At 43.4% G+C, this 15179-nt stretch overlaps 1 protein-coding gene across 50 annotated transcripts in view; it reads left to right on the top strand.

The window, feature by feature from the left end:
• Nucleotides 1-11286, top strand: part of LOC126988204 (titin homolog) — a 169935-nt gene extending 158649 nt beyond the window's left edge. For all 50 annotated transcript variants that reach the window (XM_050846202.1, XM_050846175.1, XM_050846189.1 and 47 more), the window contains one exon: nt 11094-11286. In XM_050846202.1, coding sequence (XP_050702159.1) covers nt 11094-11271 — 178 coding nt within the window. In that variant the 3' untranslated portion in view covers nt 11272-11286. The remainder of the gene's footprint in view (nt 1-11093) is intronic.
• The last annotated feature ends 3893 nt before the right edge of the window (nt 11287-15179 follow it).

The raw sequence follows: 15179 nt of genomic DNA, 5'->3' as shown, positions 1-15179 counted from the left end.
ATTTTACTTACGATATCGATCTGATGAAGGTGAAGTAATTGTATGAGTTTGTCTTGCTGTCACGCGCTATTTGTTTTTCGTAGTTGCGTTTACTACTCCGAATAAGGGTGCGACAAGCTCTGAGGCTGTTGTGGTACTGAGTACGGGCTTCGGCCGTGTCATTCTCTTTCATTAGGTTATATTTCCTTTTTTTTATGTTTACAGCACTTTTTAATTCTCTGGTCATCCACGGTGGATCTACGGCACCATTTACTCGCCTGGGTTTCGTCGGCACTGTAGCCTTTTCTACTCCCAAAAGCTTATCTTTGAAGTTGTTCCACACGTTGTCGATTGTATTGTCGGTTAGGTGAAGTTGGTCCCAGGTCGCGGAGGGAAGCAGCTCACGGGCTAGGTTGAAATTTGCTTTTTTGTAGTCTGGTATCACTGACGGATTGTCTACGAGTTTGTGACTTATGTTGACATTGAAACGGATTAAGTGGTGATCGCAACCGTTAATTTTTTCACCAACTTCACAGTCGCGAATGAGGTCGGGGTCGCTTACTAATACCAGATCCAGCAGATTGTTTTCTCTTGTTGGTTGAGTTACAACTTGAGTGAGGAACGAATCCTCCACCATTTCTATAAGCCTGTTACCCTCTTGATCTCCAGTCAATTGTCCCCAGTCAATGTTAGGGCAATTAAAGTCCCCAATTATTATTGCTTGTTTACTTTGTGTTAAAGAGTGAAGCTCTTCGTACAGGGCAGTGTCATCGGCTGCTTGTTGTTTTGGAGGCCTGTATACGATCGCAAGTGTTAGTTTCTTATTATTCGCAGTTATTTCCACATAGACGGAGTCGTAATTCTCTGCATCCTGTTTGTCTATTTTTATGGCAGGGAGCGTACTTTTTACGTAGCAAATTACTCCTCCTCCTTTCTTGTGCATTCGATTTTTTTGGAAGCTTTCGTACCCGGGAAATGACAGTTCAGATACTAGATGTGCAGAGTTGGCCCAAGTCTCTGTGATGGCTACCACATCTGGTTTCTCAGTTGCAATATACGCCCTAATTTCGTCCTTTTTGGGTAATAGACTGCGTGCATTTGTGTACAAAATGGAAATGTGACTACTGGTTTGGCCGCGTTGAGTTGAATGAGGAGGAGGAGAAGAGGGAGGAGGAGGAGGAGGAAGAGGATAACAGTAATAATGGAAGAAGAAGAATTAGAATACGAATAATAATAAAAAGAAGAAAAAAAGAAGAAAAAGAAGAAAGAAAGAAAGAAAAAGGAAAAAGAAACTGAAATTAATGAAGAGCGAGTTTCATCTGTCTTCACATTAATCTGGAAACAACAAGAACAACAACAACAACAAAACCCGCAATGCCTAATACATAACATCGTCACTGTGTCCCAAATCGCTCTGTTAAAACCCGTAGACTTCACCAGCGCGCCTCAGTCCCGCCTCGCCCTCGGCCAGGCACACACAGAGAGGCAGAGGTTGTATACTTGCGTCATGAGCTTCCTTCCTTCTGTCATTCCCTTATCCGGCGGACCATTGTTATCGGCACAAAGAGAGAGAAAAGGAGTGGAAGGGGCAGGGAAGAGAGAGAGAGAGAGAGAGAGAGAGAGAGAGAGAGAGAGAGAGAGAGAGAGAGAGAGAGAGAGAGAGAGAGAGGCTATAGGCGTGGAGGGGGCAGGGAAGGAGAGGAGGGAGGCAGAGAGAGAGAGAGAGAGAGAGAGAGAGAGAGAGAGAGAGAGAGAGAGAGAGAGAGAGAGCGAAGGGAGTTGTGTGTGTGTGTGTGTGTGTGTGTGTGTTTGGATAGACGAAAAATAGACGTGTGGAAGACTTGCATATATAAAGGAACCTGAGATGAGGCGGTTTTTATTATAAGGGCTGAAGGGACCGAGTATAGAGAGGGAGTTCAACCCAGTATAGAGGATCATAAGCAAGTGAATAGAGGGAAAGTGAAGGGAATTGAATCCATTTTGGTGGACAGGAAAGATGTTGATAAATGAGAATGAGGTGGCTTGTAAGGGCTATAGGGACCAGAGAGAGAGAATTCAACCCAGTATAGAGGATCATAAGTAAGTGAATAGAGGAGAAGTGAAGGGAATTGAATCCTTTTTGGTGGACAGGAAAGATGTTGATAAATGAGAATGATGCGGCTTGTAAGGGCTATAGGGAACAGAGAGAGGGAGTTCAACCCAGTATAGGGGGAGGCGGTGGTTGAGTCGTCAAAGTAACGGCCTCGTGTTCAGGAGGACGCGAGTTCAATCCCCGCCCGGTGCCACCAAGCTGGGATTTTTCAGCCGCCGCCGAGTGGCTTAAAACTACCCACATGCTGTCCAGAAGACCACCTATCAACCCGGACTCTAGATTCAAGGATCAAAAATGAGCTCTGGGAGGGCAGCATGAGCCAATGCAAGATGGCGCCACTATAAACACTCGCCTGCGCCAGAACGGGCTGGGCCGACCATCAGGAGCCACCGGAATGAAGCCTTGGACCGACCATCAGGATCCACCGGGAAGAAGCCTACCGGCACAATAGGCAGCAATGTAAAAAAAAAAAAAAAAAAAAAAAAAACAGTGAATACGGGAGAGGTGAATGGAATTGAATCCTTTTTGGTGGACAGGAAATATGTTGATAAATGAGAATGATGCGGCTTGTAAGGGCTATAGGGAACAGAGAGAGGGAATTCAACCCAGTATATAGGATCAGGTATATGTGAACCGGGTATGGAGAATCATAAGTAGGTGTATATAGAGGAAAAGTAGAAGGGAATTGTATGTTCATAAGCAAATACATTTATAAGAAGCGTGGAGTTCAGGGGAAGGCGCAGAAGAGGGGAAGTGTGTGTGTGTGTGTGTTGGGGTCCCTTGCCGTGTATAAGGCGCGTGGATAAGCACCAGTGAATTCAACACCTTCCCTGGCCTTCAGTGAAACAGCTTGGGCTGCCTCTGCTATCCTGTTTCACTCCTTTTAAAACTCGCATTCCTCTTCTTCTTCCTCTTCCTCTTCCTCCTCCTCCTCCTCCTCCTCCTCCTCATTTCACTCTCCTTCAATCTCTACTCTCGTCTTCTTTTTCACTCCTTTTAAAATTCGCGTTCCTCTTCTACCTCCTCCTCTTCCTCTTCCTCCTCCTCCTCCTCCTCCTCCTCCTCCTCCTCATTTCACTCTCCTTCAATCTCTACTCTCGTCTTCTTCTTTTTCACTCCTTTCAAAACTCGCATTCCTCTTCTACCTCCTCCTCTTCTTTCTCTTCCTTTTCCTCCTCCTCCTCCTTATCCCCCTGAAGGACTAAAGGGCTAGGAGAAAGATACTGAAGAAGAAGAAAAAGAAAAAGAAAAAGAAAAAGAAGAATATCACATCATCCCATATCAAAATAGGCTGAAACATCTAAACTTACATTCACTAGAGAGACGAAGAGTGCGGGGAGATCTGATAGAAGTATTCAAATGGGTCAAGGGTTACAACAAAGGCGATATAAGTAAAGTACTGAGAATTAGCCAGCAGGATAGAACACGCAGTAATGGATTTAAATTAGAAAAGTATAGATTTAGGAGAGATATAGGCAAGCATTGGTTTAGTAATAGGGTGGTGGGGGAATGGAATAGACACAAGAACAAGAATAGGAAGAAGAAAAAAAAAGAAAAAGAAGACGAAGAAGAAAAAGAAGAAGAAGAACAAGAACAAGAAGAAGACGAATGATGAAAAGAAGAAGATCGATCGAGTAGGAGAGACTAGAGGAAGGAGAAGGAGGAGGAGGGGGTACAGGGGTAGAGGAGGCGGGTGAAGGAAGGGAAGGGAGGGGTCAAGGGGTGGGGTCCTACATGACGTAACATACATCCTGCATTGTGAAGGGCCGCGCCGCTGACGTCACGGGGTGCTCCAGGCTGCCCTAAGCGCCTAAGAGTGCGAGGGAGGTGTTTGTTTGCAAGGTGTCCAATGGTGGGCGAGGAGAAGGGAGCATTGCCAGATTATCGTGTTCACCACATCGTATATATCATTTTTTAGCCTTAAACTCTCGTACCTACACAAATAACGCATGGATATTAAAGTTAGCGTTAAAACTTATTTGTTGATGTTTGTTTGTTTGTTTTGCGATAGATATATCAGTCAGAAACTACGATAATGCAATACGGTGTGTACGATAGTTTGGCAACGCTCCGAGAAGGCCAAGATTCGTGTATAAGTGGGATCCTCCTTCTCCTCCTCGTACAATGTTACAGAAGGAGGAGGTTTGAAGGGTTGAAGGACTAGGAAAAGGAGAATTTGGAAGGGAGGGTTAGGGGAAGAAGAGGAGGAGGAAGAAGAGGAGGAGGAGGAGGAGGAGGAGGTAGTTATGGTAAAGGTTTGAAGGAGGAGGAAAAGGAGACTGGAAGAGGAGGAGGAGGAGGAGGAGGAGGTCTGAAGGGTTGAAGGACTAGGAAAAGGAGAATTTGGAAGAGAGGGATAGGGGAAGACTAGGAAGAAGAGGAGGAGGAGGAGGAGGAGGAGATATAGTTTTGGTGCTGTGAAGGTTTGAAGGAGGAGGAAAAGGAGAAGGTGGAAGAGGAGGAGGAGGAGGAGGAGGAGGAGAAGGAAAGCGGAAGAAAAGGAGGAAGAAGAAGAGGAGGAGGAAGAGGAGGAAGGGTGGGTAGGCTGGTATATATGATTTGAAGGTTTGAAGGAGGAGGAGGAAGAGAGGAGGAGGAGGAAGGTAAGGAGGTAAACATTAGAGAAGAGGAGGAAAGAGGAGGAGGAGGAGGAGGAAGGAGAGAGGAGAAGAGGGCATTGCGTCTGGGAAATCAATCACTCTCACGTAACATCCTCCTCCTCCTCCTCCTCTTCCTCCTCCTTCAGATATATGACGTAAGGGGAACACCATTGAACTCTCTATATAGCCACAGCGCAGAGTGAAGGAAATAAAGAGGAGGAGGAAGAGAAAGAAGGGAAGAATGGGTAAGGAAAAGGAAAGGGAGGAATAGGGAGAGAAAGGGAGTGTTTGAGAAGGAAAGGGGAAAGGAAGGGTAGTTTTAAAAGGGAGGAAGAAGAGGAATAGAGACATTTGACACACATTTGACAAGGCTTCCGTGGGCGTTGTGGGCATATCCATGGGTAGTTGTATGACCCTGGTGGAAGGAAGGAAGGAGGAAAAAGAAGAAGAGAAAATTGAGGAGGCGGTAGAGATCGGCGTCCAGTCTCGCTCTTAAGCACTTCCCCGGCCCAAGAACACACATTCGACAAGGCTTCCGTGGGCGTTGTGGGCATTTCCATGGGTAGTTGTATGACCCTGGTGGTAGTTTGACCTTTCTTCTGTACTACATAAGAACATAAGAACATAAGAACGCAGGAGTCTGCAAGAGGCCGGTAGGCCTGTACGAGGCAGCTCCTTTGACCCTAAGCTCCCGTGTATCTAACCCCACCTAATATCGCTGTCCATGAATTTATCTAGTCTATTTTTGAATGTGACAATTGTATTGGCACTCACCACATGACTGCTAAGCCTTCTCTTACCAACAAAACCTTATGAATGTCTCCCTTATTAAAGCCCTTCATCCATTTATAAACCTCGATCATGTCTCCACGCACCCTTCGCCTTTCTAGAGAATGCAAGTTTAACTGTTTGAGTCTTTCCTCGTATGGCAAGTTTCTCAACCCCTGAATCATCTTAGTCATCCTCCTCTGCACCGATTCTAACATTTTGATATCCATTCTATAGTAGGGTGACCAGAACTGAACCGCATAGTCAAGATGAGGTCTAACTAATGCTAAATATAGTTTGAGGAAGACTTCGGGGCTTCTGTTGCTTACGCTCCTTGAAATAAATCCCAGTACCCTATTAGCTCGATTTCTAGCTTGAATGCATTGTGCCCTTGGACGGAGATCAGAGTTCACTAAGACCCCTAAATCCCTCTCGCACCCAGACCTACTTATGAGAGTGTCATTTAAGCAATAGTTATGTGAGGGGTTGTTCCTACCTACACTCAGAATACTGCACTTCTACATTGAACTCCATCTGCCATTTATCCGCCCAGTCATATAATTTGTTGAGTTCACCTTGGAGAATACTAGCGTCCTGATCCGACTCAATTACTCTACCGATCTTGGTATCATCTGCAAATTTACTAACATCACTACTAATTCCTGTGTCTAAGTCATTGATATAAATAATAAACAAAAGTGGACCTAATACCGAACCTTGTGGGACCCCACTCGTAACACATCCCCAGTCAGATCTTTTACCATTGATTTGCACTCTCTGCTTCCTATTGCTAAGCCACGCCTTGACCCAGTTCAAAACTTTACCCTCTACTCCGTGAGCCTGTAATTTAAGCAACAGTCGTTGGTGAGGAACTTTGTCAAACGCTTTACTAAAATCAAGATAGATTACATCATAATTTTCATCTCTGTCAACCGCCTCAAATACTTTATTGTAGAAGGACAAGAGATTGGTGAGGCATGACCTACCTTTTGTGAACCCATGCTGCGAGTCGTGAATTAAGCTATGTTTCTCTAAATGCTCCCGAATGTTCCTGGCTATTATGGACTCCAGCATCTTCCCTATAACCGATGTTAAGCTAATTGGGCGATAGTTTGAAGCAACTGACCTGTCCCCCTTTTTAAAAATCGGCGTCACATTAGCTACTTTCCATAGGCTCGGCACATAGCCAGTATTTACCGACATCTTAAAGATGTCGGTTAGTGGGTCACTGATTATATCACCTAGCTCCTTTAATACCCTCGGAAATATCCCGTCAGTACTAGTAATGTGAAGCAACACTCGTTAGAATCCGATTGATCTCCTTATCGGCCTTTGGGATTTGTTGATTTGAGAGACGGAAGAGTGTGTGTTAGGATGTCGACCCTGGTTGTGTAACGCGCGCTCCTCTTTTGGGTACTTGAATAGCTATGACGGAGGGTGAGAGAGAGAGAGAGAGAGAGAGAGAGAGAGAGAGAGAGAGAGAGAGAGAGAGAGAGAGAGAGAGAGAGAGAGAGAGAGAGAGAGAGAGAGAGAGAGAGGGGCAGAGGGGAACCTTATAGTGATTTTTAGGTGATTTTTGTGGTGCCCTTATTTGGTTAGCTGTCGTATTTTTTTTATAGTATCATCGTTTTTATTTTATTTATTTGTTTTTTTGTTGTTATTGTGAGATTGACAGGCCGGATATGCTCTTTTCTTCTTCTTTTTTCTTCTTCTTCTTCTTCTTCTTCTTCTTCTTCTTTTTCTTCTCTCTCTCTCTCTCTCTCTCTCTCTCTCTCTCTCTCTCACCTCCTCCTCCTCCTCCTCCTCCTCCTCTTCATTTCTTCCTTCCTTTACTCATTTTCAGTCTCTCCTCTTCTTCCTTCCAAATATCTCCTTTCTCCAATTTCTCCTTCCTCTCTTTCTCTCTTAATTCTCCCTATACTTATTCTCAATCCCTCCTTTTCTCCTTCCTTCCTATTATCTCCTTCCTTTTCTTCCTCCTCTTCCTCCTCTTCCTCCTCTTTTCAGTCTCTCCTCATCTCCTTTCCTCCCATTATCTCGATTTCCCTTTTCTTCCTCCTCCTCCTCCTCCTCTTCTTCCTCCTGTTCTTAATATCCTACGCTTGTCATTTTTCTATATATTAACATTCTTAAAAGTCAAACTCCTTCCTTCCTCTACTCCCTCACTCCTTGACCACTCCCTTCATTCCTAGCGCTCCCAGTCTCCGCGGTCTCTCCCATGGTCTTTCCTCGCCACTCCTTCCCTCTCTCAGAAGCCTCCGTCGACCCTCTCCGTCCCTGCCCTTCCTGCCGCCCCTTCTCCGCCGTCACCACTCCTTGCATGCCTGACAATCCCTTCCTGGACCCTCCCTTCCGCAGATGCCTTTGGTCGACCCCTTCACCTTCGTCTCATATCCTTCGCCTATAATTCCTTCCCCTCCTGTGCGATTTTCATTCTCCTCTTTTGTCGAGTGTCTAAGTGAGGGAGGAAGAAAGGAAGGGGAGAAATAGTGGAAGGAAACAAAGAAGTGAGGAGGAAAGGGAGGAAGGAAGGCGGTAACGAATGGAAGGAAAGAGGGATGGAAAGGAGAGGAGAGAAAGAAGGGAGAAAAATACGTAGGAGAGGAAGGAAAGATGGAAATAAGGAGGGAAGGACGAAAGGAAAGGAGATTTTTGCTTTGGAATGTTATGAACTCAAACGTCATATTGGAATGTGTTTATCGTGTTATACTTTAGTGCCAAATATGTACGATCTTTTTACCCCAACACTCCGTTACTTCTTCCATGGAGTGTTATCGACGGTAAGTTCGTTTTCGATTAGATGCGAAAACTAACTTTGCTCTTTCTAGACGTCATGTTGAAAAGTAAATGTTTGCGTATATAAAGGAGACAGCCAAGAACGCAAGAAAACATACACAAAAGACAACATTACCCCCAAAAAATAAATATACAAGCCAGGAAAAGTTGAAAATTGCGTAATCAGTTTCGGTTGAAGAGGCGACTTGGTGAAGGCTATCCATTACAAACAACCTTCCTGCCTCAGTATCCGCATATCTCACAAGCGTATACCGTAAGTACCTTTCCTCTTGGTCTTCCCCGTGATATCATCGGTACAGCAGGTTCAGAGTCAGCCTCCTCGCCCGCCTCTCCAGCTGATGTATTGCGCCAAGAGAGAGGATCGTTTTCGTAGCCTGAGCTGAGGTTTATATAGTTACGAAATTCTCCTTAGGCGTTTGTCTGGAGGAGTTATGTGATCTGCCCGACGCCGTGTTGTTGTTATTGAATAGGATTTAAAAAGGATAAGAGTTATTCGCCTGTGAGAGAGAAAAGGAAGAAAAATAGAGGAAGAAATAGAAGAAGAAAGAAAATTAAATGGTGCAAGATATTGAAAAAAGAAGAAGGAAGGAAGGAAGGAAGATCGAAATAAAGAAGAAGAAAAAAACGACGGAAGAGAAAGAAAAGGAAGAAGAGGAGGAGGAAGAGGAAGAGGTAAAAGAAGAAAAAAAAAGAAAGTGGAGAAAGGAGGAAAAAGAGGAAGACGATGAGGAGGAGGAAGAAGAGAAATGAAAAAAAGAAAGATATAAAAGGAGGAAAAAAAGAGAAAGAGGAAGAGGAAGAGGAGGAAGAAGAAGAGGAGGAAGAGGAGGAGGAGGGGGAGGAGGAAGAGGAGGATTAGGATGAGGAGGAGGAAGAAGAGAAATGAAAAAAAGAAAGATATAAAAGGAGGAAAAAAAGAGAAAGAGGAAGAGGAAGAGGAGGAAGAAGAAGAGGAGGAAGAGGAGGAGGAAGGGGAGGAGGAAGAGGAGGATTAGGCAGCCACAGTGTCTCGAACGTGTTGTGTTTATCAGTGTCATGTTTCAAACGTGTCCTTGTTCGTTCCGCAGCGATGTCAGAGAGAGAGAGAGAGAGAGAGAGAGAGAGAGAGAGAGAGAGAGAGAGAGAGAGAGAGAGAGAGAGAGAGAGAGAGTAAAAAGTAGAGAAAGAAACATAAAATTGGAAGAAAAAAGGAAAGAAATAAAATCAATAAAATATAATGAAGGCAAAAATGGTTAAAAGGGAACGAGAGAGAGAGAGAGAGAGAGAGAGAGAGAGAGAGAGAGAGAGAGAGAGAGAGAGAGACCCGTGTGTGATCCTCCTCTTCCTCCTCCTCCTCCTCCTCCTCCTCCTCCTCCTCCTCCTCCTCCCTCTTTTCCTCGTTTTCCTTATTCCCTTTTCATTTGTTTATTTTTTTTTAACTTTTATTCTTCCTTTGTCTTCTTTTTATTCACCCTCCTCCTCCTCCTCCTCCTCCTCCTCCTCTTCCTCCTCCTCCTCCTCCTCTTCCTCCCCTTTTCTTTTTTTTCTTCTTTCTAGTGACCACCTTCCTCTCCTATTCCTCTTTTTCTTCCCATCTTTTTATTCCTCCTCCTCCTCCTCCTCCTCCTCCTCCTCCTCCTCCTCCTCGTGTTCCACTCCATACCAATAAAGGCTTCGTTAAATGGCATTGGAAGCTTCACTCGAGTGTGTGTGTGTGTGTGTGTGTGTGTGTGTGTGTGTGTGTGTGGAGGCGTGTGTGAGTGAGTGGTTTGAAGTGGTTGGTACATAACTGGTAGTGTTTGTGTGGTGGTGGTGGTGGTGGTGGTGGTGGTGGTGGTGGTGGTGAGGCCGAGACGTATGCTATATTAAGATGAGGCTGCCCAGGTACCAATCATCACCATCATCACCACCATCATCACCACCATCACCACCACCATCATCACCACCATCACCACCACCATCATCACCACCATCACCACCACCATCATCACCACCATCACCACCACCATCATCACCACCATCACCACCACCATCATCACCACCATCACCACCACCATCATCACCTAAAGTAGAGAAAGAAGAAGAAATTAAAAAAAAAGGTAAAAGAAGAGGATAGAAAAGTGTTTGAAGGAAAAGAAAAGAAGGAAGAAAAGAAAGATGAAATAAAAACTTAAAGAAAGGAAAAAAATATTGAAAAGAGAGGAGGAGGAGGAGGAGGAGGAGGAGTCAATAAAAAATAAGATATGAAGAAATGGATGAAGAAAAGAAGAAGAAAAGGTTCGGGGGTGAGAAACAATAAGCAAATTAGAAGGGAAGGAGACGAACGAGGAAGAGGAAGAGGAGGAAGCGGGGGAAGAGGAAGAGGAAGAGGAAGAAGAGGAGGTGGAGGAGGATAAATAAAAAAAAATGGAAGAAAAGGAGAGAGAGGAAAAAAAGAGTCACTAAATAAAAATAAACGATTGGGAGGAGGAGGAAGAGGAGGAGGAGGAGGAGGAGGAGGAGGAGGAGACCATGAAGAAGGAACAAGAGAATATCAGTAAAAACAAAAACAAAACAAAAAAACATAGAAATACAAGCGATAACGTCATTTATGTTTTATGTTTCAGGATATTTTATATACAACTCAGTTTCCCTTAAAATTTCCGGCATGTATCTTCTTCATTACTCACCCTCTTACTCATTTCTGCATTTATTTACTCATTCACTTCTTACTCTTTCATTATTTGCTAACTTTCTTCACTCCTCTGTTACTCATCAATTCATATCGCCATTCACTTTCTCTCATTTCCTCACTCACTTTTCCACTCGTTCATACTTCCCTCCTCACTCCTCTCTCACTCACTTACTCACCCACCGTCCTCCTCTTCTTCCTCCTGCAGCCACAGCAAGGCCCCTATGTTCGTGAGGAAGCCCCGAGCTCTCGACGCGGCGGAGGGCGAGCTGGTGGTCATCGAGTGTGAGGTGGCCGGTGAGCCCAAACCACACGTGTTCTGGCAGCGCGACTGGACTAAGGTAAGGAGAGAGAGAGGTTGTTCTGTTTGGGTCTGGTTAGGTTAGGGAGAGATGGTTTTGTAGGCGGTTTTTTTTGTTTTTGTTTTACGTCGCAGCCTATTGCTCCGGTAGGCTTCTTCCCGGTGGGGCCCGTTCTGGCGCAGGTGAGTGTTTATAGTGGCGCCATCCTGCACTGGCTCATGCTGCCCTCCCGGAGCTCATCTTTAATCCTAGAATCTAGAGTCCGGGTTGAAAGGTGGTCTTCTGGACAGCATGTGGGTAGTTTTAACGTAACTGTCTTCTCATCCTTTCCATTTTCTCCTTTTCCTTACCTAACTTTCCCTCTTCCTAGCATCGCGTCCACTTCCTTCAAATCCTTCCTTCCCCCTTCCTTCATTTTCTTTTTATGTCATCTTTTCTTCCTCCTTCAGATCACCCTTCTCATTTTCTTCTCTTCCATCTTTCTCAACACTATCTTCATCATTTCTTTCTTCATCTTTTCACTCCTCTTCTCCTCCTGTGCTGGAAGTCACTCTCAAGCCTGACCGTTTAGGATCACTCTTGTGTGTTCTACGGTGAGAGCCGAGGAGGAGGAGGAGGAGAAAGAGGAGGAGGAAAAAGGAAGATAAGGGACGGAAAATGGAGGGAAAAACAGATAACATAAAGAGTGTCTCCTCCCACAAACCTGCGTATGACTTGACTTGATGTATATAGACTTAGGTAAGAGTAACACGCGTCGCCGCACCCCGCGCATTAGGGAGCCAGGCGGGGCGGGGCGGGGCTGCTGGCTGCTTGAACGCGCCTTTTACGACCACGGCGCGCGCTGGCTCCCGTGTTACCCTCATCACCGTTGTCTTCAGGCGCCGCTCCCTTGACTGCTGCAGAGGAGGCTGGTGGTATTGTCTTCTTGTTTTCTTCTTTTTCTTCGTCTTTAGTGGTTTTTGTAATCCCCGTTTTCTCTTGTCTTCTGCTTTCTTGTCTTTGTATTTGGGGAGGTTTTGTTTTGTTGGTGTTTTCTTCTTCCTCCTCTTCTTCTTCTTCTTCTTCTTGTTTTCTTCTTTTTCTTCGTCTTTAGTGGTTTTTGTAATCCCCGTTTTCTCTTGTCTTCTGCTTTCTTGTCTTTGTATTTGGGGAGGTTTTGTTTTGTTGGTGTTTTCTTCCTACTCTTATTCTTATTCTTCTTCTTCTTGTTTTCTTCTTTTTCTTCGTCTTAAGTGGTTTTTGTAATCCCCGTTTTCTCTTGTCTTCTGCTTTCTTGTTTTCTTTGTATTTGGGGAGGTTTTGTTTTGTTGGTGTTTTCTTCTTCCTCCTCTTCTTCTTCTTCTTCTTCTTCTTGTTTTCTTCTTTTTCTTCGTCTTAAGTGGTTTTTGTAATCCCCGTTTTCTCTTGTCTTCTGCTTTCTTGTCTTTGTATTTGGGGAGGTTTTGTTTTGTTGGTGTTTTCTTCTTCCTCCTCTTCTTCTTCTTCTTCTTCTTCTTGTTTTCTTCTTTTTCTTCGTCTTTAGTGGTTTTTGTAATCCCCGTTTTCTCTTGTCTTCTGCTTTCTTGTTTTCTTTGTATTTGGGGAGGTTTTGTTTTGTTGGTGTTTTCTTCTTCCTCCTCCTCCTCTTCTTCTTCTTCTTCTTCTTCTTGATCCTTGAGTTGCTTCCTTTCCTGTAAAAAAAAATGATAAATGTAATATAACTTGCAATGTGTAACGTGTGTGTAGCTATGTATTTAAGTTGTTTTGGGGGGTAAACGAATATAAAGAAATTGATTCATGAGTATGCAAATAATGAATATGTCTGTACTGGAATGAATTAAATGAATATGATACTTGAAAAAGGAAAGTAAGGAAGGAATGTGTGTGTGTGTGTGTGTGTGTGTGTGTGTGTGTGTGTGTGTGTGTTGAAGGGATGAGTGAGTGAATGGCTGGATACATTGGGGAGATAAGGCGGTCAGTGGGCGTCTTTTTAAATTAGCTGTCACATAAAAAAAAGGGCGAGCTGCTAATGAACGCTGGGCCTGATAGAAAACGAGTCGGGGCAGGAAAAAGGATCCAAAATTAAACGTGTGTAAAAAATGATTTGACTTGGTAATGAACGCGATTGTTTTTAGACTGGACGGAGCGCGATAGTGAAAATGAATTAGCGAAAACAGATTCTATAAACAAGACTAGAAATTAAGTAAGTGTATGAATGGAAAAAATGGAATGGATAGGCTAGTAAATGAGATTGAACAAGCGTATTTGATTAAGTATTAAGGAAAAAGAAAGCTACAGGACTGGACGGAGCGCGATAGTGAGAAATATATTAGCGAAAACAGATTATGAAGAGACAGAAAAAGAAGTATATGGATGTAGAAATAAAATGAATAGCTTACTGAATTTGAAAAGGCGTATTTGATTGACTTAAGGAAAACTATAAGACTGGACTGGGTGTGATACTAAAAATATATTAGTAAAAACAGATTATGAAGAGACAGAAAAAGAAGTGTATGGATGTAGAAATAAAATGAATAGTTTACTGAATTTGAAAAGGCGTATTTGATTGACTAATAAGGGAAACTATAAGACTGGACTGAGCGTGATGGTGAGAAATATATTAGCGAAAACAGATTATGAAGAGACAGAAAAAGAAGTATATGGATGTAGAAATAAAATGAATAGTTTACTGAAATTGAAAAGGCGTATTTGATTGACTAATAAGGAAAACTATAGGACTGGACTGGGCGTGATAATGAAAATATATTAGTAAAAACAGATTATGAAGACCAGACAAGAAAATAAGAAAGTAAGTTGCCTGTCTCTTATCGGTCACGAGTCTAGCCAATGATCAGGCCGTGGGTGAGGCAGGTGGGTAGCTCTCATTACACCCTTGTCTGTCTCTTATGGGTCACGAGTCCAGCCAATGATCAGGCCGTGGGTGGGTTAGCTCTCCTCATTACACCCTCGGCTCCACTAAATTGTCCGCCACTCGCCTCTAATGTTTTTTGTGGTCCTGTTTTGCATACGGAATTCTCGTCTCGTGTGTGTGTGTGTGATTTTGTATGCAAGGCGATTAGTTGTGTTGCTTCGTGGGGTTCCTGTTTTCTCTTTTTTTGTGGGGTGTGTGTGTGTGTGTGTGGGTGTGTGTTTGAGTGTGAGTTTGTGTGTGTGTAAGGTTGGGTTTGAGTGTGAGTTTGTGTGTGTGTGAGTGTGTAGGTGTGGGTGGGTTTGAGTGTGAGTTTGTGTGTGTGTAAGGGTGGGTTTGAGTGTGAGTTTGTGTGAGTGTGTGGGTGTGGGTGGGTTTGAGTGTGAGTTTGTGTGTGTGTGAGTGTGTGTGTGTGGGTGGGTGTATGTGTGTGTGTCTAATTTTGGGGGTTCTCTAATTTTTTTGTTTTTTTTTGTTTTAGTCTTTTCTTTTTTGTTGGGTGTTAATTCTGTTTTTTTTTTAAGTCGTTCTCTTGTTTAGCTTTATAATTATGTTTCTTCTTTTTCCTTTTCCTCTTCTTTTTAACATTATTATTTTTTTCTATTCTGTTACTATTTTCGTTATTATTATTGTTGTTATTGTTTTTATTATCATTGTAGTAGTAGTAGTAGTAGTAGTAGTAGTTTTGTTTAATCATAATTTTATCATATTTAGATCCTTTTCCTGTAATTTTAAGGGTGTCGATTCTGTTTTGTTTCCCCGTTTATTTGTATTTCTTTGTTTCGTCTCCATCTTCACTTCGTTTCGAGTATTGCAATTGTATTTACTTATTTATTCTTATTCATTTATTCTTTTATCTACACTTACCTTTTCTTTCTTTCTATCATCACTTTTTGCTTGCCGAGGCCGGAGGGAAAATTTGCGGTTCGGTTCCTGTCTTATCGCTGGTTCAATTTCGCTTTTTGCTACAAGTCTTGTTTTTCTTCTTGTTTTACTGTTTAGTCTGATTTTATGCGGTACTAACATGTTTGGATTTGTGTGTGTGTGTGTGTGTGTGTGTGTGTGTGTGTGTGTGTGTGTGTGT

Source organism: Eriocheir sinensis, chromosome 68 (genome assembly GCF_024679095.1).
Source record: "Eriocheir sinensis breed Jianghai 21 chromosome 68, ASM2467909v1, whole genome shotgun sequence".
NCBI lineage: Eukaryota > Metazoa > Arthropoda > Malacostraca > Decapoda > Varunidae > Eriocheir > Eriocheir sinensis.
The sequence above is the reverse complement of the archived record's forward strand: the minus strand, read 5'-3'. Positions and strand labels throughout refer to the sequence as shown.